Source organism: Cydia strobilella, chromosome Z (genome assembly GCF_947568885.1).
Source record: "Cydia strobilella chromosome Z, ilCydStro3.1, whole genome shotgun sequence".
Taxonomy (NCBI): Eukaryota; Metazoa; Arthropoda; class Insecta; order Lepidoptera; family Tortricidae; genus Cydia; species Cydia strobilella.
Window position 1 is genome coordinate 47,149,499 of NC_086068.1, and position 27,662 is coordinate 47,177,160.

Consider the following 27,662-nt stretch of genomic DNA (forward strand, 5'->3'; position numbering starts at 1 on the left):
TAGTTATAATGTACGGCCAAGCTGAGTTCGGCCGGATATAACAGCTGTACGTGGTGATAGCGTTTATTGTAATATGTATTTTTAACTTATCTCGGTCTCTGTCTTTTGTATGTTATATTATATATTCATTTTGTTGTTTTTCTTGTTACCTGTCGTGATTGTTTCACCGGATGGTCTCACCGGAAGATCAGCGCTGGAAGTCGCCAGCAACATGCTGAGGTGAGACCATTTCGTGGCACTTTTTCTTTTTATTTATGTTTCTCTGTTTTGTATAATTTTCTATTTGTGTGTGCTAACGAATAAATTATTTCTATTATATTCTATTAGAATTATATGCCAATGACCGAACCTTTTTTGCAGGTAGTAGCACGTGCGGTTTTACTTACAATAGACAAAGAGTTAGCCGTAAGAACTACTATACATACTATGTAACAATCGCCGCGCTATCTCGTAAGAGCTATAATATTGTAAAGTATTTTCGTCGCAGTTTTATTTTAATAAACAACTGGTTAAAAACTGTATAATATGTGAATCAGCTTGCAACATGCACTTATCTAGAACGCAAGTAATTAAGTAACTTTGAAAGTAATTACTAATTAAGTACCTTCTTATTTAAAACAAAATTGTTAACTATAGTTTGTCAAAGGACTGTCTTATTTCAAACATAGACAGAGATAATCATACTATCTTTATCTTACACTAGTACTAGCACCCGAAAGAAAAGGATGAGTATAGTTTTTTTTTTGTTCTTATTTACTGCCAATTTGGTTTGACCAACTATATACTTTATCAGTCTATATCCGCTAAATTCCAAATGACCTCTCACTGATAATCACCTTTTTGCCAAAAACTAAGCGTAATAAGCTTCTTATAACGTAAATATCATTAATACACGTTAACACAATTAAATAAAAACCAATTTAGTACTTAAATCTCACCAAAATATTGAAATTTTGTTAATAATCGTTTTTACTCAGCAAAATGAGTAAATACGAGTATTTACTGTATGCTTTGAGTAAATACCGAGTAAATACTCAGTATTTACTCACCCCTACCCATCTCTACCGTGTGTACACTTTTCGGTCACAAAGGGTCGAAACCTTTTTTATACACTTTGCGTTCAGTTGGTGACCAAATCTATACACAATGTGTCGTAACCGTTACCGAACTGTTTCGAAACATTGTGACCGAAAAAAAACTGGTAACAATGTGTGCACACGGCGACCACACGTTGTGACTAAAATGTGCCTGCGTCGACTCCTCCCCATTTCTGGTAAGTGTCGTAACGGCGACGACACTGCGACTGGAATTGTGGCCGGAAAAAAACCGTGTTGACTCATTTACGTCGAAGACTAAAAATGGTTGTATGGGATACTGAGGGCCTACCGCGAAACGCGAAAATCGAAATTCCGTTATCTGCCTCTTTATCGCTCGAATAGGCAAGAGTGATGAGATGATGAGTGAGTGAAGGTAAGCCCAAAGAGCATATGTGGTATTTTCTATAAAAAGGGACCTTATTGTCGATGGCGCTTATGCCATTATAAACAATGCTCCGATATAAATACAATGCCGCGCGACGCTGTGCGGCATAAGCGCCATCGACAATAAGGTCCCTTTTCATAGAAAATGCCCCATATAAGGGTCGATCATCTGTTTTCTGTATAAACCTTTTCTGTTCATTTGGAAAGTATTAACTGCTATGCTACTATATATTAATTTAGTATGTATAAGATCACAATCACAAACAGATCTATTTTCTTATGTTTGCTGTAGCATATATTGGTAGGTAAATTTATTAAGTTTTTTAAGAAAAATCATGGTGACTCAGGTGACGAAATTTGTCTTCCATACAAAATATTACTGTCCCTAAGACATTGGAGATGGACGCACTACTAACTAGACGACTTTTTTTACTCTGTTATTAAAAACATTTGTCTCCTTATTTTAAATTCTTTTTATCGAGCACCTCGTCAAATATTTAAGTGTATAATTTTTTTTTTAATCTTTGTCCCTGCTGCGTCAGTAAAACACGTGTCGGCTGCTCACAAGATAAAATATTCTATTAAATGCGAATGGAACAGAATATAGTGAGGTTTAGACTAGCAAGAACTTGCATGCAATTTTCATTACATTGCGGTATCTGATAAACATTTTGAATGCAGTTTACCTTAGTAGTCAGCAATGTAACGTAAATTGCATGCAAGTTTTTGCTAGTCTAAACCTCGCTTATCAACGGCATAATCAATAGGAGCGGCATCTGCGTATCGAATGATGGCGCCTGCCATTGCTGTAGGTTGAAACTGGCTTGGCCATTTCGTCCGTGACTCGAGAAGTGGAAAGTTGTGTTTATTGTGTGTCGACTGGCTAACATTCTTAACTTATGTCTTTTAGGTCTAAAATGCCACAGGATTTTAAATAATTTTGAGTAAAAAATTGCCAAAATTGGCTTACGGTCCACTGTGTCACAAAAATTGTGATACTTTTTTCGTGACCCAAGAGACTCGTTTAAACTTATATACAATGACATACCGTAAAACATTGCTAATATATTCATTCTCTCATTGCAATTATTCACTTCTTCAGTGACGGTGTTCAGTCAGTATCGCCAGCAACAAAACATCTGTTTAAGCTCTACTGCATATCTTGGCGTTTCTTTAAGCCTGGGTATGACAAAGGGCCGGCTGATGAATATTGCAAGGAGCTGAGCTGATGAGCTGGTACCTAAAATGCAGATATTTTTAAAATTCCTATTTTTAGTTCAAATTATGCTAGGTAAGTATAGTCGTGTCTCTTGAGTCACACGTTTTGTCTCCTGGCTGACAATGTTGTCCCCTTCATTTGTGACAGTTTTCTGACTTTAAATACTATTACTATACTACACTATACTATACTAATATTATAGTAAGTAAGTAAGCTCTTTATTTGCGTTAAATGTGGCGGCAGAACATTGCAGTAATACCCCCTATTGGTAGCATCTCAAAAATAATTGAGTGGAAACATTTTTATAAATCATGTACATGTATGTGACAGGCAGGAAGTGAATTGAATAAGAACCTTGTCAACAGTAATACGTTCCTCAAACATTCATAGAAAAGGTAAAAGCATAAGGCGATAGATATGCGCGCTACCTATTTTTATAACTATGTTTAATATGTATAGGTAAAAGTACCTTAAGGAATTGAGAAATTGGTCTTCGGAATTTCGCCGAAATTGCTGTTATGTTATCGACAGCACCCTGATAGGACTTTATACAAAGTTTTTTGTAGCCAAGGGAGGAATATATGTAACATATTGGTAATTAAACTTTAAACAGCTTTCTCTTCCTACGCTATACTAGTATAGGTAGTACCTAGGTATTCGTACTTACTTAAGCGAGATGGATGTGCGTGCTCGGGACCGCGGATACCATTTCAGTTTTCTCGCGCAACGTATTAGCATCGCAATACAGCGGGGAAATGCTGCCAGCATCCTCGGCAACATGCCAAAGGGGCCACATTTTCTAGATTTATTTTAGTTATAGTTTTTGTTAATGTATTGTTATTCCTTTAATAAATAACATAAAATTATTTGTTGCAAGATTTAATAAAAAAAAGTAATCAATGAGTTCCCCGAAAATAAAATTGAGCAGTTTTAGAATCAATTTTCATATTTTTAGCTTTTATGCATAAATCGTTACAATTTTTTAGTGCGTTTTAGACCAATGTTCGCGATTTTTTTCTATCCAGCGAAAGTCAAAAAATCGGTATCGTCTTGGGTCGTCTCATTCGTTTTTAGTGGTTTTTAGTCAAGTTTTTCAAGTCGACTCATTTGATTCTGCTTTCGTCGCCCATTCTTCATTCGTAACTTTCGTTGGTAACTTTCGTCGAAAAAAAACAACAATTTAACAAGAATTTAAAAACAAGTTGGTTTTAACCTTTCGGTGAAGTGGCAGTCACTAGTGCTAATTCATAGGATTAGGTTGCCTAGCCGACACCGGGCTCCCTTTAGTGAGCTGTGGTAAAAAGCCGGAACAAAAGGAATCCGTAAAATAGCACCGGCACGCCCTCAAATCCTACGGCGCTTTCCGCACAGACTAGCTATTTTATACTAAAACTAGCGACCCGCCCCGGCTTCGCACGGGTAGTTCAACTAATTTACACAAAACCTTTACAAATTATACATAATAAACCTTCCTCTTGAATCACTATCTAGGGTGCTTTGGGGTAAATTCGAAAATGGAGATAAGTCGAATCCCGCATTTCTACTAAACTGGGAACAATTTCTACGCTGGCAACACTTGTCAAGACGCCATGTTTATCTGCCCCCCGCTTCAGTTCACTTCGCGTCGCTAGCTCGCTAGTCGTGAGAGCACGTTTGCTGCGGTCATGAATCTAGTATAACTGGATCGGTCATGAGGGGTGGGGGAAAATGACCGAACGGGATAGTCTTATGTATCTTTCAGTAGGAGTCGCAGAGAAAGCGCTGTTATTGTTTGTCCTTGTCATAGTTTCACTTTTCCACCGCTGCCACAACCGAGGTTGTGGCAAACAAATAAGTACGTGACATGTCATGTTTGTTCGTTGCTTGTTTAATTATCGTTGTTTTGTATGAAATTGTGCTTTCTCTTATGAAATATAGTGATGGTTAGCGTTTTGAATGCTTGAACTTTGATAAAATACTGGTGAATTGTTCTGTAATCGGCTGTAATAGCCGCTCTGAGCAAAAATATGAGATCATAACCTTTCACACGTAAGTACGGTATTTTACACCTTTCTCTTAACGCAATATGTGAGAATAACATCGTAAAATTACGTTACACTCAAAGCAATGTAGAATCAAACGATTTCAATAAAAATATCGCAATTATTTACGCAAATTAACAAAACATTATTTGTAAAATGATCCGCCCAAATTACGTAGGTAGGTAAGAGTCTGAGGTCAGCCATTTTTAAACTTCTTCTTAATTTAGCTGCATAACAATCATGTTAGGGATACCAGATGAAAATATCATAATTTTATGGGTAATTTTGACCTCGAAGTTTTTTCGTACTTCTAATTCCAAAAATAAATAAATAAATGTTGTGAAGATTAAATGTGGTGTACATTAATTGGTGTGATTGCGATTTGTGATTTCTTTAAATTAAAACCCTTAATACATTTTATTTTACGTTTTATTTACTAAACATGTTCAGTTTTGTACCACCTGCGCGAATTATAGGAGGTATTTCATTGTTTATACGCCTAAAAAGGACGGCCCATTGACATTTTATTTAACAATTTTTTAATACCGTGAAACAAGCTAACTTTGCCTCCAGGGTAATCGCCCCAACGTGATATCAAATATTGGGGTAATTTTTACCAATATGGTATCCCCACGTTTATGACGTCATCTATGTCTATCCCTTACGGGCGCACGCGTATAGCTGGTCTATGTAATGCTAGGTCTATGGCTGCGGTCTATTAAATAAAAAAGTGCGATTTAGTGCCTTATGAGGACTTTCGAAATTACCCCATAGCACATAACTCGGAAACCTGATAAGTTAAATCATTGTTCGTTTGTTTTAACGTTAGATTGTCATTTTTATCGTATTAATGAGTACAGCATAAACGGTCTATCTGTAGTTTTGAAAAAGCATTCGAATACCCCAGGGGAGAACTTCGAATGAATGTACTAATAACCCCAAACTAGGTTTGCATAGTCCATTATCAGAGGTTGTCAACCCAGGAATTAACATAACGTTACGGTTATCGTGGTCCGAAGTACTCCGAACGCGGTTAAAAATTTTTAACAATCACTGATCTTTAGTGATCACAGCGCGGGGGAAATTCGAGGATAAATTGTAATAAAATAAAAAAACATGTTCTTTACCGTAAATCAGCAGGATTTTTAAGGGGGTAAATTAGAACGAAAAAGGAATATGATCCTTAACGCATATTGCATAAAAACCATTTCTACAGACCTTCGAAATTACCCCACTTGCTTTCGAAATTATCCGCTCCTTAAAAAATGGTATTCAAAATATTTTATTTTTTTATTTACATTTATTACCAAAATCAAGCAATGTATTAAAACGCTATTTTCACAAACCGTTGACGAATATATCCAATTTCGCAAATCTTATTACTTGGAAGGAATACTTCTTAGGTTCTGACTTACGAGCCCAAACTCTAACATACTCTACACTCGCCTAAAAATATGTCGAATATACCCCAAAGCACCTTATTAAAAAAAAACGCATCAAAATCCGTTGCCTAGTTCTAAAAGACCTAAGATTGTACTTGTACATACAGAGCGGAAAGCGACTTTGTTTTATACTATGTAGTGATCATACTGCTTATGGTATGCACGGTAACGATGTACCTATAACGAAAAAGTAAATATGGAGCGACGTGTTCACCTCGGTGACAATAAGCTCTTAAATAAAGAGAAAAAACTGAAAATATAAAAAATTTGACAAAATTTCGATTTTTTTTTCTATAGAACCAACTTTAACTTGGTGTGTGCCCTTGCATATATAATCTAGTTGCCGTGTGAATTCAGGGCATTTTTCCTTAATTAAAACGTGTAAAATTTCAATATAAAAATTAAAATTACAATTTTGGGTTAGCCCCCTCTTAACAGACGAAGTGTTCAGGGAAAGACAATGCAGTAATTTATCCAGTGAGTCCACGACAACAGTTAAATTACAACGGTTTATCTGCGAGCCTGCCGCCAACGTAAAGCCGCTCCAGACTACGCGGCTTCATGCCGCGATTCGCGCACGAGTGTGGAGGGCCCTTTATAGGCCCTTAGTAGGTGCGACCAGTGCGACACTACAGTAAACACGGCAACCATGTTGTTCAATTTCGAATGAATGGAAATTCACGAGACTGACTGGGATTGTCCCAAGAAAAATCTAAAAAGCGTGGTTCAGGATTTTTAGGGTTCCGTAGTCAACTAGGAACCCTAAAAATCCCCTTACCCTTATAGGTTCGCCTTGTCCGTCTGCCGTCCGTCTGGCTGTCCGTCCGTGGCTTTGCTCCGTGATTCTTAGTGCTAGAAAGCTGCAATTTGGTATGGATACCTCGGATACCTACATAAATCCAGCATGGGCCAGCATGGCGACAAAGTGGTAAAACAAAAACATAAAGTGGGAATGATTGGGATGGAATATATAGTTGGTCAAACCAAATTGGCAGTAAATAAGACCAAAAAAAACTATACTCATCCTTTTCTTTTGGGTGCTAGTACTAGTGTAAGACAAAGATAGTATGATTCTCCCTGTCTATGTTTGAAATGAGACAGTCCTTTGATACATATATGATACTTAATTATAGTTTGTCAAACCAATTTGTCAGTCAGTAACAACCAGGAAAATTATACTCATCCCTTTCTTTTGGGCGCTAGTACCAGTGTAGGACAAAGATAGTATGATTATCTCTGTCTATGTTTGAAATGAGACAGTCCTTTGACAAACTTTACTTTAATTGCTTACTAATAAGCCCCCGTTCAAGGCAGCCTATTGTGACATAAGGGTAACTACAAACAGCTTTGTCAGTAGAAAAAGGCGCGAAATTCAAATTTTCTATGGGAAGATTACCCTTTACGCCTACATTTTTTTAAATTTGCCGCTTTTTTCTACTGACGGTAATGGCTTGACCACGGCTTGACAGACTATAGTAAACACAGCATAATGGCCCAAACATTCGCATTACGTTTCTGTCTTAGGCCAAACGAAAGAGACGCAGCCATTTGACAAATAACAAGCCGTGATTTTATAAAAACCGGACAAGTGCGAGTCGGACTCTCCCACCGAGGGTTCCGTACTTTTTAGTATTTGTTGTTATAGCGGCAACAGAAATACATCATCTGTGTAAATTTCAACTGTCTAGCTATCACGGTTCATGAGATACAGCCTGGTGACAGACAGACGAACAGACAAACAGACGTACAGACGGACAGAGGAGTCTTAGTAATAGGGTCCCGTTTTTACCCTTTTGGTACGGAACCCTAAAAATATACTTTGTGTCCTTTCATATAATCCACGGCGATTTTAAGTGTTGCTTAAATAGCGCGGTTTTAACGTCAAAAGTGACATTTTGTTTGACACTCATAAATTTAAGGTTGATGTACATGATTTGTCCGATTACCAGTTAGTATTTCGTCAAACATGCGTTATTATGCTTATTATATACACACCGATTTCCATATATAATTAGAGATTTTCAATTTACAGCAAAAATGCCTACGGTAATTCTACTGGATGTCTCCTTGTCGATGTCTCGGACGGTGCCCACATTAGACCCCATCGAAAATCATACCCGGCTTACAGTTGCCACTGCTGCTATCAATTCATTTTTGGATTTTCTAAGTGTTCACGCAAGACTAGAATACGTCGCTTTGGTTACTTTCTCTTCCGTATGCGAAGGTAATGAATTAACTTATAAATGGCGTTAATCAACCTTAAGATTTTAAGATATCGAATATTTGTGCGGCTTTGTTTTAGTGGCCGTTCCATTCACTCGAGAGTTTGAGAATATTCGCAACAAACTGCCGCTCCTAGAAGAGGGCGATAAAACATGCCTGGACTCAGCTTTGGCTGGAGTCAGTCAGCTTATTCTTAGTGAGTGGGGATACCAGACGCCCATGCAAATCATATTAGTAAGTATGATTGTCACGCAGGATGCTTTGACTTAGCAAATAGAATGACACAGATTAAAAATTGAGCAAGATGCAAAACACCACTGTTTTTAGGGTTCCGTACCCAAACCAATGGGACCCTATTACTAAGACTCCGCTGTCCGTCTGTCTGTCTGTCACCAGGCTGTATCTCATGAACCATGACAGCTAGAGAGTTGAAATTTTCACAGATGTTGTATTGCTGTTGCAGCTATAACAACAAATACTAAAAAGTATGGAACCCTCGGTGCGGGAGTCCGACTCGCACTTGGCTATTTTTTTTTTTTCATTAATACTTTCATTATAGTTCAGTTTTTGTGCAGTTGTATAAATATATTATAATGTTGAATACTCCTTATAGCTCTATTATTACAGACTTTTTCCATTTTGTGTACAGATAACCGACGGCAGTATAGGTTCGGGTCCAATTGGTAGGAGTAGAGCCATACAAAACCTGCCCCTGCCAGCACCATATCCTGTCAGGATTCACATCTTGCCTGTAGTCTCACCCGTTGATCCATGTTTGCAGCATGGTAATGTTAAGACATTTTTAATAATTATAATAATCAGACATCTTAATAATATTTTTATTTAGACAAGTGTTAGCGATCCAACCTTTGTGGTCTAGCGCGGATGCTACTTATAAAACTATGATTTCAAATATAAGTCATTATAATCATTCGCAAAACAATGAGACAAATGTCAATACGTATTATGTAAAAGTTACAATAAATATTGTATACCATGCCTTACATACGGTTCTCAAACTTGGGTGCACACAAACAAGAACAAATTAAAGATAAGAACCTGCCAAAGAGCCATGGAAAGGAGCATTCTCAGTATAAAACTGAAGGACAAGGTTAACAGCAAGTACATACGATCCAAAACAAACATCATAGATGCCCTCGAGTTTGTGCTGAAACAGAAATGGAGATGGGCCGGCCATATAGGAAGATTGACAGATGACAGATGGACCAACAAAGTCACAAAGTGGCCAAACCAAACCCATGGCAAAAGGAAGGCGGGAGAACCCATAACCACCTTGTTATCCAAGGATATTATAGCCACAGCTGGAGAATATTGGCTAATCAAGGCAAAAGACCGAGAAAGGTGGAAAGATATGGAGGAGGCCTATACCCGACAGGGGTCCTTAAAATAGTAAAAGTGGAAAACAATAATATTAGAAAACTTTTTTATCATGTAAAACTATTTAAGAAAAATAAAGGCTTAAATAAATAAATAAATATAATTATATATATAAAAGAGTTTCCATAATTCTAATACAATATTGAAGTTCAAGAAAGAGTTCACGCTTAATAAGGGCGTGAACAACAAGTTATATTTAAGTATGGGGCACCCGCTTAATGTAACATTTACCACTTAAAAACCAATATAAGTTTTTTCTGAATTTTGAAATACATTTTAGGGGTCGCTACCGCACTTTGAAAATTTGGACCCTCCATACAAGATGATATATTTTTTCTAGTTTTTTTTCGATTTTTCATTGTGGAACGACGATTCAAAGTGTATAAATTTCCAATTTAAGGCTGTTCCATCGGTTTGCCGCTGTCACTGTCACAATTCGCAAGAAAAAACGGGAAAGATCATGCGCGCCAAGTGTCAATTTTAATTGAATTTTGTTGATTTTTATTAATTTTAAAACGTTACCTTACAATATTGAAAGTCGAAAGCTATGAAATTTCTATTTAAGTTAAGATTGTTTTTTCTTCTTTTTTTGTTTATCACATAATATATAACCGAGTAAAGTTTGATTAAAAGTCCGAGTTAGAGGTTACTTTGGGAATTAATTGTATCGAACGAAGTGCCATAATTCGTGTATCGGAAGCTATGTTATAAAGATAATATTGTCAAGAACTACATATATTTTTTCCACGTCTACGAATATCAACGCATCTTAGAAAAACATGATTATATAAGGAGATTTTTCGCCTTCTGGCTCAGGGAACCGCCTTAACTTATAATAACATTGCTAAAAACGTTAATATTTTTTATTTGTGTTTATAGGAATGGAAAGTATGAACGCATTTCTAAATCAATACTTAGAACCCCTAAAATATTAATAAGATAATTTAATAAATCAGCAGCAGTATTTTATGTTAAGTTGAACATTAATAAACATTAACAACGAACATTAAAAGTTGCTCCGGTGAGCCATGCTGTTTTTACTCGCTCATTAAATTGTATCATTATGTATAAAACTACTTCTGCTGCCATAAATATGAATTTTTGTATTCACAAATTTATTTCGTAATCGTAGCTTTGTTAATTTTAGCTTTTTATCCTACGCCTTTGGACTTTTTCCTTTGGGGGATTATCAAGGATATAGTGTACAAAACGGAGTGTGACAACGCCGAAGAAATGAGGCAAAGGGTGCTTTCGCCAGCCTGCGCCGTAGAAACGTTCGAGAGCGAATATTAGCAAAGGTACACCAGCATACACGCGCACGGGCTGCAGCCTGCATTATTATGCACGGAGGCAACTTTGAACATAGAATGTGATCCAATAATTATTCAGTTGTAAATAAAGTAGTTATTGTTTGTTTGCAGTTGTTCCCATTGCATACCTACCCACCTCTTTATCACAAAATAAATATTTTTGTAAACATAAGTGTCACATTACACTTGCATGTAGGTAGATAGTACTTAGTAATAGTAGGGTTGCCACTAAGAAGAAGATTAATTAATTTTAATAGTTTTACTAATTGTTCGTAACAAAAATCTAAACATTACGAATCGATTCTCCATCACTTAAACTAACCCCCCTTCGCGAGAAGGATCGTCGTGTCTTTCCACCCTATATGTATATTGTTACCTAGCACTATATATTTTAGATCTAGTAATCTGTGGACGATGTTGTTGGTCTCACACTATAGTATTCTTTGTACTCTATTTCTGTGCCTAAACCCTGTGTGTTACTGTTTTTTTGTCCCAAATAAATTGAAAAAAAAAGATTAATACACCCTGTCTCATCGCCCCGTAACAAAAAAATAAAAATAAAATTAGAAAAAAATACATTTTGTATGGAGGGTCCTAATTTTCAAAGGTACATTGTATTTTTATTTAGTGGTAGATTTTACATTAAGCGGGTGCCCCTTAGAAAAATATAAATTCGACGAAATAAGGAACCCTACCTTTGCTGCTGCAATTATATAGTGTAACTCGTAATTAAGCATACTTTGCTGTCTTAAAAAATCTGTTATCCTTTTTTTGCCTTATATTTGAAAATGAACACTAATCAATCTTTTAACTTGTTTTACAGCAATGCCACTATACCAGAAGATTGTGGACCTAGCTACTTCTGCCAATAATTCAAGTGGAAATGTCAGTCGAGGATCTGTTTATTGCCTAGACCAACTTTCAGTTGCCTGTGTAAGTTTTTATCTGTTAGTATAATATTAATAATATATGAGTTAGGTTTTAGTATTATGTATGATTGTCGCGAATATCGCGAACCGGCTAATAGTTGCCAACGTTATGGAGTAGATGGCGCTCGTAGTCACGTTTAAGTTAAATAACCGCTTCTAGGTTATTATGATTTTTTTAGGTGAAGACAACCGAACGACAGTAAGAAAAGGAGGTTGTGTGCGAACAAATCTACGGGGAGTGATATTTGCTTTTGGATTAATTCAAGGACTTTCTTATGGTGTTATTAGAATAATGATGTCACTTGTAAATTGTGACCAATGTATATCAGTATTCAGAGTGAACTGTGATCCGAGGCAATTGTTGATGGCTAATATGAACTTAAGGTAAACTTTGTGTGAGGAATGGGGTCGCTATAAGGGGAGGTTTGGAGGCGACTATTAAGCTTGAGAAACCAGGTGGATAATCATGTGAAACTCATGTTATACTATGTAGGTAATAAAGTAGGACACCAGCAATCAGTTATCGTCATCTCACTAACGTCCAGGCCTCGTATAGGTATGTAGTATGTTTACATATCGCTTGCCAGTATCAGTAAAGGCATCAGCTCATTCGATAGGTTAATAAGTATGGTGAGCTTGACGACAATGATTGCCATTAACCTAGCCAGGTTGAAGAGTACCTTATTTGATGCCAAAGGATCTTTTATAAAGTACATGGTTTGTTACACACTTGCAGTTGCAACTATGGCAGCTTGCCACAAAACATACCACAATTTATTATGTATCCATGCATGGTCATCATCATAATCATTTATTTCGTAAATGCACACAAAACATTACACGTCAGAAACAGGAAAATACATATGCACCACTTCCAATGTATTAACTTACAGTATGAAATTGTGGTGCATTGGCAGATGCGTACAGGGCTTCAAGTTCCTATAACTTCCAATGCTAAAGTGTGACAGCACTTCAAATTCCAATAACTCTCATCATATGTGCTCCGGCCTGATCCTGTCTGTGTATATTGTAAATAAGAGATCAACTACCATTATCATTTGTTCCTTCCACTTTGTTCAATTCCTATTTATTTAGTTTGACATGTGACATAGGCGGTGAACGCGATAACGCGGCTGTGCGAGCAGCACTACCAGGAGTTCTCGTGCACGCTGAAGTGCGGGCAGTTCGCGGCGCGTGTCCAGCTATTCCCCGAGCCGCACCCCGCCGTGCACGAGGGCTACGCCGCCACCTACACGCTCTCCAACGAGATCAACATTATGGGGTTCATGCACGTTAGTGAACTGGGTGAGTGTAGTTTACATGTGACGCAGGCGGGACGCGCAATGACGCGGCTGTGCGAGCAGCACTACCAAGTCAATATTATCCTCCTAAGGCTTAAGGTCCTACCCATAGGACTTATTAAGTTCAATGAAATTTAAAACATTTGCAATAGGGAGTATTACTGCAATGTTCTGCCGCCAGAGTGCAGCACTAGTACACAACCCGTACATAAACCATAGAGTAACTTATACATACTAGACATAAAATAGTTTTTTGACAAGTTTTCACTATGACATTGATGCATCAAGGCGGTTTGTTTACAGGTCTATCGATCTATCGATCGAATAGGCAAGAGTGATAGAGAGGTAGAAACCGAACTTTCGATTTTCGTGTTTCGCGGTAGGCCCTGTGATTGTGCTAGTGACGCCCTCTACGCAGAGTTTTGCGTAATATTCCCTATTGGCATGATGACAGCAACATAGAATCATGTAAATAATGGTTTCAAAGAAACATATGTCAAAGTCAATATATTCTTTATTCAAATAGGCCTGTAACTTCCATAAAATAATACTCTATTCAAATATGTTAATATGATTCCAAAAGATGGTCCAATTTCGGTATAAACATTAGGATTATTAATATTTTCAATAAAATAAAAGTGTAAAATTCTCCAATCGGTCATTTTGACTGAAACGCCAATCAGAAGCGAGCCAAACCGTGACGTCATCATTCCATGACATATTTCTTTGAGCAGCATAGATAACCTCATTGACCGTAATCCATCCATACGTCCTCACCAAAGCGATAATAAATACATTGCAAAAATTAATCACAGTAACGTATGGATTACGGTCAGGTTTGACAACTTGTCTGTGGCAGGCCTCCTTCACTCGCTCAAAGCCACGCGCTATATGCCTACCGCTCGGCGTATCGTCGACGATATAATTGACAGAGGGCCGCCGAACGCCCGCCTGAGCGCTCGCACCGCACGTTTCCCGCGCTTACGCTTCGAAATGCCGAAACCACGTAATTATTGTGCAGTAGATGGGTGTAAAAGTCAAGAAACAAAAGAAAATTTGTCGTTTTTTTAGGGTTCCTTACCCAAAGGGTAATAACGGCACCCTATTACTAAGACTCCGCTACCGCTGTCCGTCTGTCACCAGGCTGTATCTCATGAACCGTGATAGCTAGACAGTTGAAATTTTCACAGATGATGTATTTCTGTTGCCACTATAACAACAAATACTAAAAAGTACGGAACCCTCGGTGGGCGAGTCCGACTCGTACTTGGCCGGTTTTTTCATTTCCGAGAGACGAAGAAAGGTGAGTAGTATTTTAAATCTATCTTAATTTTGTCACTATTTATTTCTTTGAACATAAGTAGATAAATCGTAAATTAAGGAGTTTTTTGAGTCAGGTATTATAAGTGTTGTTTTTAAATATTTGATTGACTAATATAAAATATGGTTGATTCGCAACAGTCGTTTTATTACAATAATAACATAAGTAACAGTACAACCCTAGCGCATTCTTACGATGACGCGTTGGCACGTGGCTCGCGCGGCGAGCAAGGCAGTCTCGACTCTTTGTGCGCATACTTATGGTACATTTCTTCTCGTCCTGAGCAGCAGGTATTATTATTAAGATTTTGTAGGCTATTATAGCGTAGGTATTTTCGCTTTTGTATGGGAATGATGTATCTGTTACGTAGTAACTATTTATTAATCTGTGTCTGTGGGACTTTCTCACACCGTGACGTAACACGCTCCGATTGGCGTTTGCAGTCTCGTGGTACTACCTACTGGGTATTATTTTAATTATTTTTAATTAACTTTGCTACGCATATTTACACTTACAAAATATGATTTTCTGTATACTAATATTCACTGCTATGATAAAAACGTAACATGTTACATATTCGCGATTAATGTCAACATCCATATTCATTATATGCATTGTCACAGGTACTCCGATAGCAGTCAGCAAGCATCTAGTGGTGCCACAAGCTCAAAACGGAAACTCTTCCAACAGAGAAAATTACGGCGCCAAAACCCCAATAAAGGTATGTTTGATAGTAAAATATATAAGGTAATAATTAAAAATAAATAATGATTAAAGTGAAACAGGCTCAGGTGGATTTATTCCTAATTACGAAGCGTAATACGTCTCTGATAGACAGTTAATTTGTATATGGAATTATGGAGTAGCTGTCACGTTAAATGTTTGTAGACGTTTTTTGGAAGTTTAGCACATTAATTTATTTTTGCCCTCACTAGCTCAGAAAGCCGTCTTTTATCCTTTAAAACTAGCGGGGAAAAACGCATTTTATCCACTAGTGGGGAAAGTAATTTGACCTTGAATGGAGCGTGTTTAAGTAGCTTTTGATAGTTTTGACAGATAACAAAACGTAAAACGCTCATAATAATGGTTCGTTCGATATTAATTATCATAAATAAATGGTGTGAGAATTTAATAAAAAATACCAAATTTAGCTTTATTTAATGATTTTAAGTAATACTTAAACCTTAAATTACATAAGAAACATTTGTTTTTTTAAATGATGTTGAATGTTATTCTGAACGCACAAGTTGAGTCGATGCAATTTCAAAACGCATCGTCAGAAATGTCAACATTGTAAACAAAAAATTTCTCACCGACTCCGATACGTAAAAATTCACAACTTCCAGAGTTTCTGTTATAATATCGTATTATCGTAAAAAAATTAGTGATTCCAGTGATGAAGATGATCTAACGCCTGTGGATGTTGCACTTTCCTCGCTATAGTGAGGTGAAAAGTTTTGTGTTACACACAGGTGCAAATGTATTTTACTTCTCGTGTTTCAATTCCACACTCGCGGGTAAAATGCAACTTTGCACCCTTGTATAACAAATAACTATAGAAACCTATGATAAAAAAATCTTTTTTTTATTAAACAAAAAGAGACTTGAAGAAACTGTCATAGGGAGCAGCATTCGACGCAGGTATACGAGTACCTTAATATAATTAACCCTTCGACCGCCACAGACGGCTGTGGACGTCATCGGAAACTCTTGCCAAGACGCCAACGACGGCTACAGCCGTCAGCTTCGCCAATGCAATAGGGACTTACGCGGGACTCCGTAAAGTGCAATTTCGCTTAAATAATCACGATCGTCTGGCGTCCGGGGCACGGCATATTCCTTCGCCGTCTGGCGTTTAAAGAGTTAAATATTAAGTTTTTCCACTCCAGCACTCTTATTTGTAGATTAAATAACTGCTAGTGAGATCGAAAACAACATCATAAGAAGCGCGGCGCGCGGGGCCCCGGCGCCCTTGTCTGTAGGATAGGATGACAGGATCCTAACAGCAGTGTTCTTAGGAATATTATACAACTGTTATTTTTTTAATTCTGAATTTTAGGCAAAGATCTACAAACCAATATTTATTTTAATTTTATTTATAATTTTGGGTGTTTCTGTCTGTCTCTCTGTCTTAGAAAAAATGTTGTGTGCAACGGTACATAATTAGGTGTTAAAATTCTCAGGCCTGTCTTTACAAAACTCAATTTCGTTTCAAGATCTTGTATTTTAAGATCCCTTATTATTTATGTACCTGTTGCACAAAATACTATATGAATGTGATTGTAATGGAATGTAATTGATGAGAAGTGATACGTTTGACAGGACGGGTCGAGCATGGACGGCAGTTCACCAGATGAAGAAGTGTTGGATCCCAACAAAATGCCTAATTTCTGCGTTCTGCTCCATGGAGCGCTCAAGGTACTTACCTATTATAAATTTATCCGTCATCAACAAATTATATCCAACATTTTCAATACCTAACAGGTCAAACTAAGGTCAGAAGTATATTTGTAGAAATATCTTCAATCCTCGATTATTATATCGCAGCAAATGTCGGAAACTGTTTAAAAACCTCATATCTCGAAATGTTTTTCGAAATAGAAAATTTAAAAAAATTAACAATCCTAATTGTAAGTGGTTGTCTCTACACACTTCAAGAAGATATTAAATAATGAGCCTTGTCATCACAAATAAATGTAAGAGAAGGAAACAAGCGCACTCAATAGACAATTTTTACGCCACAACACAACAAGCATTTCAAGATTGCAGACAGTCATTCTGCTTATTTTTTGTAATTTTCCTGACTAAATGAGTAATTTCCAATCCAAGCCCAACCAATAAAAATGTAAGTATGTGTAGGTGGAGAACATGGCGGCAATAGTAGAGCTGGGCGGCGACTGGTGGGGCGCGCTGGTGGCGTGGAACGAGGCGTCGCGCTCACGGCGCTCGTGCCTGCTGCTGTGCGTGCTGCGGCCCGGCGCCTCCGCCGCGCCCTGGCTCGGCCCGCTCGACCAGCTGGGCACGTGCGACGAGAACACCCCGCCATGTAACTATACATACATACATGTATACATTACAATACAAGTGCAGTCTGTGCTGGCTTATCTTGTTAAGTCTCCGGCAAGCTCGGCCGAATTTTACCTTTCCATACAAACGGAAATCCGTTTTCATTTTAGAACTACGTTTTGGATTGTAATGAAACTGCACATAAAATGACATGAGGTATATCTAGGTCTAAAATTAGTTTATAAAACAAACGAAATAGTTTTGTATGAAAAACGTAAATTGACGAGGGGCGTTCAATATAAAGTGAGAATGAGATGCAAACTCTTTCAATATTAGGAAACTGGCCGGTAAAGCTAATCTATCTAGCTGATTGCTATGAAAAAAAAGAGCTCTTTTATTTAAAAAAATTACGGTCATTTCTTTGCAATGCTATTGAGTACGTTAGCGAAAATTGAGAAAATTGAACTGCGCGCCGTTGTCAAATACTTGTTTGAATTTTTTTTCTACGGACCAAGTCAATTTAGATTTGCGGGACACTTTAGGGGCCAATGCTCCTCCGTATTCGACAGTCGCACGTTGGTGCGCTGAATTTAGACGTGGAAGAACATCGACCATGGACGACCCCCGCTCCGGACGCCCTACTACAGCAGTAAATGGAGAAATTGTGAAAAAAGTCGAAAACTTAGTTAAAGCGGATCGTCGTGTCACGGTTCGTTTTATTGCTGAAAATGTAAAGATTTCAACGGGGAGCGTGCATAATATTTTACATAAACGCTTGGGTATGAAAGAGGTATCTGCGCGTTGGGTACCAAGAATGCTTACTGACACGCAAAAACAAACTAGAGTCTTGATGTGTCAAGAAGCTTTGGACCTAATACAGCAAGACCGGGAACTTTTTTGGCGCGATTTATAACAATGGACGAAACATGGCTCCATCATTACGACCCTGAAACGAAACTGCAGTCTATGACATGGAAAAGGCCATCATCTCCAACTCCGAAGAAATTCAAGGTGGGCCCATCTGCCGGTAAGGTTCATGGGCTCTGTTTTTTGGGATTTTTTGGGTTGGTAAAGGGGCATGGGCCCTAACATTAAATCACACGAGGTTGAACCGCGGCGGCGCGCACTTCTTCGTTTTTACAAGCTTCTATTAGTATGTACCATTTTCATACAAATTGTATGGCATGTTTTCCTCGATTCGACTTTTCTAGCCGTGAATTTTTTTTTTTGGTGTCATACAAGCATTTGATCCTGGATAGGAATGGGAACGATTTGCATAAAAAAAGGCCTTTTTCTCGCACTCTGTATGTTTTTTCCAAAATCGTACAGAGTGCGAATCGCCAATCTTCATTAATTTGAAATTGAGGGAAGGTCTTCTAAGGCCATTTTCGCGTAGCAGCACGGGATCTGGTAGCTGCCCTCACTGACCCAGTAAGAAAATCCAATCTGTATATCTATAGCCATATAACATACACCTACCCAAATTAACGACGTCCACGTAAAATCGTAACAAAACGTAAAATGCCTACATCAGGCTACCACCAGTTTTGACATTGACATATTCGCTAACGACTACGTAAATTACTTTCTATACATCTCGCTTGCATAATATGCGAGTACGAGCGAGGTGCATTCGAAGTAAGTTACGTAGACGTGAGAGAATATGTCAATGTTAAAATGTGTGGTAGCTCTACAGGACAATAAGAGCAAAATTAGTGCAGCAAAATGTTAAATATTGAGGCATTTTCGTATGCGACACAACTGGCGGTGCACCGAATGCTCGGGCGTGCTCGTTTAATGGCACTGCACTGCTAATTCAATGGTTTTGTTTCAACGTCGGCTCTGCCTTTGTTATGCCGTGAATAACGTGTCATTGTGCCTGTAGTTATGAAAACAAAATTATGCTTTTTGACATTTTGAATCAGTAGTAAAGGTAGTGAAATTATGCAAAATGTTTGCAAAGAAAAGTTTATACGAAGGTGCAAGGCATTAAAGGGACCCACTGATTGTCAGTCCGCCGTACGATATCAGCCTGTCAGTTTGAAAATTTGACAGTTCCGAATAACTGACAGGCCGATATCGTCCGGCGGACTGGTAATCAGTGGGCCCCTTTTGTCGGGAAAAAAAACAAGCTAATAGCATTTATAGTCTGTGCGAAAAGAGAAGAGTCGTGGAATGTATGGGCCCCAATACATTCCAGGACTCTTCTCTTTCCGCTCTGACTCTACCTAAACGGATAGCTAAGATAACGCAAAGAGTACCTGAACCGTCAAAATTAGAACTTTGAAATTTGAAACATATCTTTTAAATTAAAAAATTTGGTTGAATGTTTCCAACGGCTTCTACGCGGACGAAGCTCTCTCGAGGAAGCTAGTCAATGACTCAATATTTTTGTGTTTTACCATGGACAAGTTCCTTTGGCTACCTTTAGACCGCATCATCAGACCAGCTCCATGTTAGCGTGGTTATTGCATTGTCATCACAATTAAGGAAGTATGCCAAATTGCAATTCAAACAGAACGAAAAGTGGTTCAAATTAAATTTACAAAATTTGAAGCACATATTTAGGTATTAAATATACGGAGTGAAGATAAATAAAATAAAAGTGTGTAATATATAGAGTACACGATCACACATACAATTATCATTTCATAAGTAGATGTAGTGTACACGCAATAAGTCGCCAAATACATTAAGTGGATCATCCTATAGGTAACTTCATGCACTCGCAAACGTGTCTACTGTTCGTACGTGTAGGTGTAGTGATATTATTTGATTATTAATGAATGATGCATTGAATAGCATTTGTTTGGGCACGCGGCGGGTATGCTAAGTGGCTAGCTTTGTGCGCGCTCCGTTATATCGACCTGATGAGATTAATTATGCGGACGTGCATAATAGGGCGCCAGACGATGCCGATGCCGTGACGTGAATGCCAATTATTAACACACTTTACCCGCGGTTTTTTCGCATAGAACTCTTTAATCGCATTGGGATTAGATATAATTATAACAAAACTAGCTTTTGCCCGCGACTTCGTTTGCGTGGAACTAGTAATTTGGATTCCTTAATTTTTAAACTAATCTGCTTTTAAATCCATCCTTTTTCACCCCCAAATTGGTCCACCCTATAAATTTCCATCCCATTTTTTACACCCTTAAGGGATGATTTCGGGGATAAAAATTATTCTATAATATATACTTCCCCACAGCTCAAACTACCCCCATACCACGTTTCATCTCGGTTCCGCAGTTATTGATTCACCATACAAATTTCCACCCCCATTTTCACCCCCTTGAGGGGTGAATTCTGGGATAAAAAGTATCCCATGTCCTTCGCCGGGACTCAAACTATCTGTATACCAAATTTCAACTAAATCGGTCCAGCGGTTTACGCGTGAAGAGGTAGCAGACAGACAGACAGACACACTTTCGCATTTATAATATTAGTATGGATAAATAAATAAATAAATAAAAATAAAAAAAGCCTTTTATTTCTTACAACTACTGATTTACATAACTAAAAATACGTTAATTATATACTAAATTGTATCTTATGATTTACATTTATAGGTATAATTAAGTTATTTGAGATTATAAAAAAAATGCTTAATATGCAAGAACCCCTCCGCAGGTGAAGGCCTCCTCCAAAGATGCCCAGTCTGCTCTATCCTGGGGTATTTGCATCCAGTTTGGACCAGCTATTTTATTTATCTCGTTCGTGGTCTTCCAATACCGCGTTTCCCACTTGGGCCTTTCCACGATGTCACTCTTTGAACAAATATTGGAGTCTGAAGGAGATTTTTAAAAGTAATATGCCAATAAAAATTAAAACACAAGTAATGTCGTCCTGTCTTCTACCATGGTTAACATATGCTGGCCAGACCTGGAAGTAAACAGCAAAAATAAAGAAAAAAATCGTCACGTGTCAACGAGGCCTTGAGAGAAGCATGCTAAATATTAAAAATAATCCAAAAAATACGGCACACTGAAACAAGAAGCATATCAAAAGCTATCAAAAACTAAAATGGAAATGGGCCGGACATGTAGTACAGCCTGACAGACGACCGATAGTATGGATATCAACTAATAAATACGTTCAGCCCTTTATGATATAATTCCAAATGAGGCGGAGGAATATCGATCTCGCGAAACCTCGATTTATTTCCTTGATAATCTCGTATTCACTTCACGCAGTCAAAGCTAATAGTGCGATTCCATCTAATAACTCTGAGGTAAAGTAAGGACGCTAACCACAAAGAATTTCGTGCATTAACCCGTCTGTTGCTATCTCTATCGCACGCGCATAATTATATTGCTGTACCCACAGAAATAAATATACCATAGAAGACGCAAATGCATCTACTTCGCGTGTCCGAACCCCGACCAAGCGTCGAGGTTGACCGTCGCTCTTTACAGTCCACGCCGCCGGTTGTTGCAGCCGGACGTCCTTGAAAACTTAAAGAATGGTTCGTTGCATGATAATAACTGTAACAGCCTAAAAATTGCGAGCACCCAAAGGCAAGAACATATTTCCTATCACAGATAAGTAATTTAAAAATTATATTATGCGTAAATGTTGTATGAATAAGTCGGCACGCTTGGTTTCAATACAAATCGTGGTATTTGCGTCATCTAGCGTATATATTAAATCTGTGGCTGTACCGCTCTCACAGTGTCATTAACAACCTGCATCATGGGCGGGACAGCGATATAATTACGCGCGTGCGATAGAGATAGGAACAGGCGGGTCGATGTACACTCAGCGTCAAATACTCTGTAGCAGTCAAAGTGGCCAAATAGTTCGGTATAGTTAACGCTATCTCTACTGAGCTCGTTCACTTACGTACTAACAATGGCATTATGTTAAACAAAAGCCATTATGTCTTTTGTGCCTGAGCGCGTGGCCTTTGTGCCTGAGGCTCCCACACAATAGCCACGCGATCAGGCACAAAGGCCACGCGCTCAGGCACAAAAGAAATAATGGCTTTTGTTTAACAGAATGCCATTGTCAGTACAGGTAAGTGAACGAGCTCAGTAGATAGACCGCATACTATACACCATACTAAATATATGGTGTACCAAACTATTTGACTACTTTGGTTGCTACAAAGTATTTGACGCTGAGTGTACGAAATTCATCGAGATTAACATGCTTACTTTACCTACACTTAAGCCCAATCAATCTCGCCAGATTTTCTAAAGAGATCCAGAATAATAACATATGATATGAGACATGACTGGATTTAATAAGCCACAGAGAAAAATCATTTGGAGGCAACTCATTTAGTTGTCTGAGTTCGCGTAGTGTGGTTGTGTCACTATCGTTTGCCATATTGGCAGCATTTAGAGCTACTTTCAAGAACACCGTTTTCAAAAACACACCAATATTATTAGTACGAGTAGGTGTACATAAATAGAAACTGATCGTCTATTCATAAGTCATAAGCCATACTTGTTTAATAAAGTAAAGTTAGGCTTTGCGTCTTTCCAACACAATTGTTAAAGTAACAGATAAATATATTATCTTTTTGTGTCAGTTATACATAACACGTTAATTTGGCGTGCATCAGATTTTTTAAATTGTGACAGCAATACCGCTGGGCAATCGACAATAGCCTTAATTGCATAATTCGATCACTCTTCAGTTCGCTTCAATCAGTGTCGTTTGCGGAAAAATGGACGGCAGAAAATCGAGTGTCGGTTAGCCTATTAACAAGTGTAATTTGGGAGTTGGGACGTGCCAAATAAAGTCCTTGTTTACAAGTTTTACGCTTACCGAGTTCAATAAACTACAATTTGACTAGTTGAATTGTAGTTCCAATACTAGTAATAGGTACCTAAAATTAATTTGTAGAAGCGGATTTCATTCTGTTTTATTCTAATCTTGCAACTTCACTTGGAGCCGTTTCACGTAATTGTTCAATTGTATGTTTAATTGTACCTGTAAGAAGCAGGATGTTCAAAGGACTGTGTACAGTCGCCATCAGATCAGATATATCTGAGCGGCCGAGGTGTTCACAATACCTATCTGAACACGCACTCTAACGCCCTGACAATAGAGCCGTGTTCATAAATTTGTGAGCACCTCCGCCGCTCCGATATATCTGATGGCGACTGTACTAAAATAACGCAACAAATTACTCGTGCAATTTGAAAATATAGTAAAGTCAGTCCAAGCTAACTCTGCACCGACTAGGCAAACGACCGAGTGTCGCTGACGAATGCCACCATTAACATTTAATTCATGTGAACATGGGTGTGTAGATATTTACTCGTAGTATAGTTCGTTTTTTTAGCATTAGAAAGAAGGTAAGCGATCCTGACGTGTCTTTTTATTAAAAATCACTTTTGAAAAATAAGTCACAGCAATTATGTTGTTGTGGATCGGACGCTTTCTTGGGCTCCCCATGTTGCTGAGGTGAGTAAAAACATTTTTGGATCCCTTCACTCTCTTCGACGGCTGCAGAATTTTCTCCCTCTTCATACTAAACTGACTCTTGCCCGTTCTCTCTTGCTCCCTCTTCTGGACTATGGTGACATTGCGTTTCTGGATTGTAATGAGGAATTGCTAAATAAACTTGAGCGTTTACAAAATGTTTGTATTAAGTATATATTTGGCCTCCGGAAATATGATCACGTCTCCAAATTCCGCTCCCAGCTCGAGTGGTTACCGATCCGCCAACGCAGAGATGTGCATGTCGTGTCGTTGCTGTTCAATATACTCTTCGACCCCCGTTCCCCATCTTACCTAACGGAAAGATTTAACTATCTGGCTGAAGGCAGTGATCACCGCTTACGATCGAGTTATAATCTCACGCTTGCTATTCCTCCTAATAAGACGCGATCGTATGCAAATTCTTTCACGGTTCGCGCTGTGAAGTTGTGGAACGTGTTGCCCCTGTCGCTCAAACAGTCCCAGTCTGTAGCGTCACTCAAGGCTAATCTGAAGAAGCTTTGGCTTTCCAATCAGCGTGATCTGGTTAAGTAATAACCTTTATTTTTATTTTCTTACACTTGTGATATTTATATATATTATAATATATATTTAGTATTTTATGTATGTATGCTAGTATGTATTTTATGTATTTTAATCTTTAGTGTTATTTCTTTTTTTAAATATTAATTTGTACATCCTGTAAGTTTGTCTATCTGACCTGGCTATAGTATTCCACTCATCTACTCGAAGGTTAGCTGGAAGAGAGCCCTTATAGGGATAAGTTCGCCTTTGTACTTGCATTACTATAATTTGTTTTTGTAAACCTGTGTTGTGTACAATAAAGTGATTACTACTACTACTAGTAGTAGTACTACTACTACTATGTTACAATTATAAATCATATACGATCTTTTACATTATTTTGTTTTCATAAGTAAGCAACCTGCCCGTGCATACATATACATGGATGAATGAATATAGATACACTTCAAGTTACTGATAAGTTTGTTAATTAATGATAACTTTGTTTTCCGCTTACTGCTCCTACACTAGCTACTTTAGATTAGAAATTATTTAATTAAGGTAGGGCACTCAAGGTCTATTAACACATTGCTTATTATTACATCATTTTTGTATATGACTGTTTGTTGCCTAAATAAAAAAATAAAAAAAAGTAATATAGTTGGTCAAACCAATTTGTCAGTCAGTAACAACCAGGAAAATTATTCTCCTCCCTTTCTTATGGGTGCTAGTACTAGTGTAAGACAAAGATAGTATGATTCTCTCTGTCTATGTTCGAAATGAGACAGTCCTTTGACAAACTATATAAACTAATTTTTTAAAAGCGTTTTAATATTTTTTAATAAAAAGACACGTCAAGATTGTTTACCTTATTTCTAATGCAAAAAAAACGAACTATAGCACTTTGACACTTTGTCGGTGCATAGTGCTTAAGAGTCACACGGACCTAGCCTCCGCATTGCATGAAAATTTACATCAACATTCAAGTAACATCTATCTATGTCCTAGTTGTCGTTGCTAAAAATTGTAATACAAAGAAATTAGAGCGAGCAGAAGTTTTACATACAAAAACATTTGATATGTTACGTAAATGTTCATGCAAAGTTTCGTTTCGTTTTAAAATGAGAACGTAACTTAGTAACTTGTATGGGAGCGGCTTTTTGGCGACGGGTTCGTGTGTCTTGAATCTGGACGACGGATTGAAACTGAAACTATAACATGAGAATTAGTTTAGGTATAAGAAAATGAGGTATGTTATATATACAATAGAATGAGCTATAGAGTTTAAAATACTAGTTCAAAATGTTGTAACTGCGGCCGATATAAGTTTGTGTTAACAGCGGCGGTTGTTGTTTATCAGCGGAGACGTACCCGGTGCGGTCGTGGCGCTCTTACAGCGGAGGCGGCACGGGCTGCGCGTGGGCGCGGCCGCACGCGCTGCTCGCCGACGTGCAGAAGGTGCTGCGACACGCGCGCAAGCTGCCCGACAAGACGCAGCACCTCTACAAGGTAACACTTGCCCGTCCAGCGCTCAGTTGACAGCCAGACGCCTCACAATCATTTTGTTATTAATAGCGTTAATCCATAGCGATTACTCAATAACAAAGATATATGGACTCCGTATAAGATAAGTCTAATAATAAAACGTGCCTCGGAATATCAAGAAAAAAATATGTTCAAATAGATGGGGCCATCAGAATCCTTTGGCTTAATGCTCGTGTAAATGGCGGCACCGTTTGATTTTTATTGACAATTTTTAGTATTTTAACACATATTACACCCCAGGCCATAAGTATGGAATCAACGTTGTTTTCTTTAATATCTCATGTTTCTATCTTTGTTGTATATATTTGTAAACTAAGACTTACATTAGGCAAACCCAAAAAATTAAAAATACACACTTAATATCAAAACATCCTAAAAAATTGTCAAAAAGCTAAAAAAATAAAGTAGGAAAAAGCTACATAATTATACCTACCCTTTAATTACATGACAAAATGTTGAATTGGCAACTATCACAGCCCGAGTAATTTACTTTTAGAATGTTCTATTGTTATTTTTACCAAATTGTCAATGAGTAGTATAAAATCCATCGCTTAAAAGATAACACTTTTCTATTGAAATACAAGCTTGTTTCCATACCTTTGGCCTAGGGTGTATACTTACTTTACTCTTTGCATATCACCACGAGTCAAAGTCATATGGCGTTCTAAAAATAATATAATAAAAGATAAAAAATAAAAAATCATTTATCCATATATATATATATACATTTATTGATATTTTATTCATTTTCATTTTTAGTTTCAATCCTGTGTCGAAAGATGGCAGTAAGTGACTAGAAAATTTACTATGACAATAACTCTATTCTCTTTGCCTAAGCAAAGAGTTCTCGATTGTATAAGATGGACATTCTAAGGAACTACGCCATATGTTTTTTGGTCACTAACGTCAACTTTTGACAACCAGATTTACCTCGTAACGTAAGGGGGAGTAGGTATTCGTATTCCCAATGTGACGCTGTACACAGACTACGGAGACTAAGGCCTAGATTGTTGCAGGAACTGAACCGACTGCGCCGCGCCGCGATCTCGCTAGGCTTCTCCGAGCTGCTGGCGTGCGTGGGCGCCGCGCTGGAGCGCGAGTGCGCCGCGCTGCCTGCCGGCGCGCCGCCCGAGTGCGCGCTGCAGCTCGCGCACGCCGCCGCCGCCCTGCGCGACCCGCGCACGGCTCTCGACGTCAAGCACACCCTGCAGCCGCTAGCCAGCAACTTCACTGTCACCTCTATGCCACATTAACAACTCGTACGAAATTCTTGGAACAGACAATTTGTGCAAAATAATTGGTACATCTGGCCTATGGGGCTGCAGCGCGATGTAAGCAGTCACTGGTTGCTATCAGCATCAGTTACCTTAACGAACCTAATTGAACTTTTATACAACATTCTAATAAAGTAATATAAGTTTGCCAAGTCTTTTTATTAATTTGCACATCATTGCAATATTTGCTACCATACAGTAGGTACAGGGTGTTTTTGTTATGTCTGACCAT

At 38.0% G+C, this 27,662-nt stretch overlaps 1 protein-coding gene across 1 annotated transcript; it reads left to right on the forward strand.

The window, feature by feature from the left end:
* The first annotated feature begins 8,053 nt into the window (after positions 1-8,053).
* LOC134754859 (integrator complex subunit 14) lies at positions 8,054-27,543 on the forward strand. Its single transcript, XM_063691304.1, has 11 exons — positions 8,054-8,111; positions 8,196-8,387; positions 8,466-8,620; positions 9,036-9,171; positions 11,918-12,027; positions 13,136-13,328; positions 15,269-15,366; positions 16,968-17,063; positions 17,505-17,691; positions 25,972-26,120; positions 27,173-27,543. The coding sequence occupies exons 1-11, from the start codon at positions 8,087-8,089 to the stop codon at positions 27,407-27,409; spliced, it is 1,578 nt and encodes a 525-aa protein (XP_063547374.1). The 5' UTR covers positions 8,054-8,086; the 3' UTR covers positions 27,410-27,543.
* The last annotated feature ends 119 nt before the right edge of the window (positions 27,544-27,662 follow it).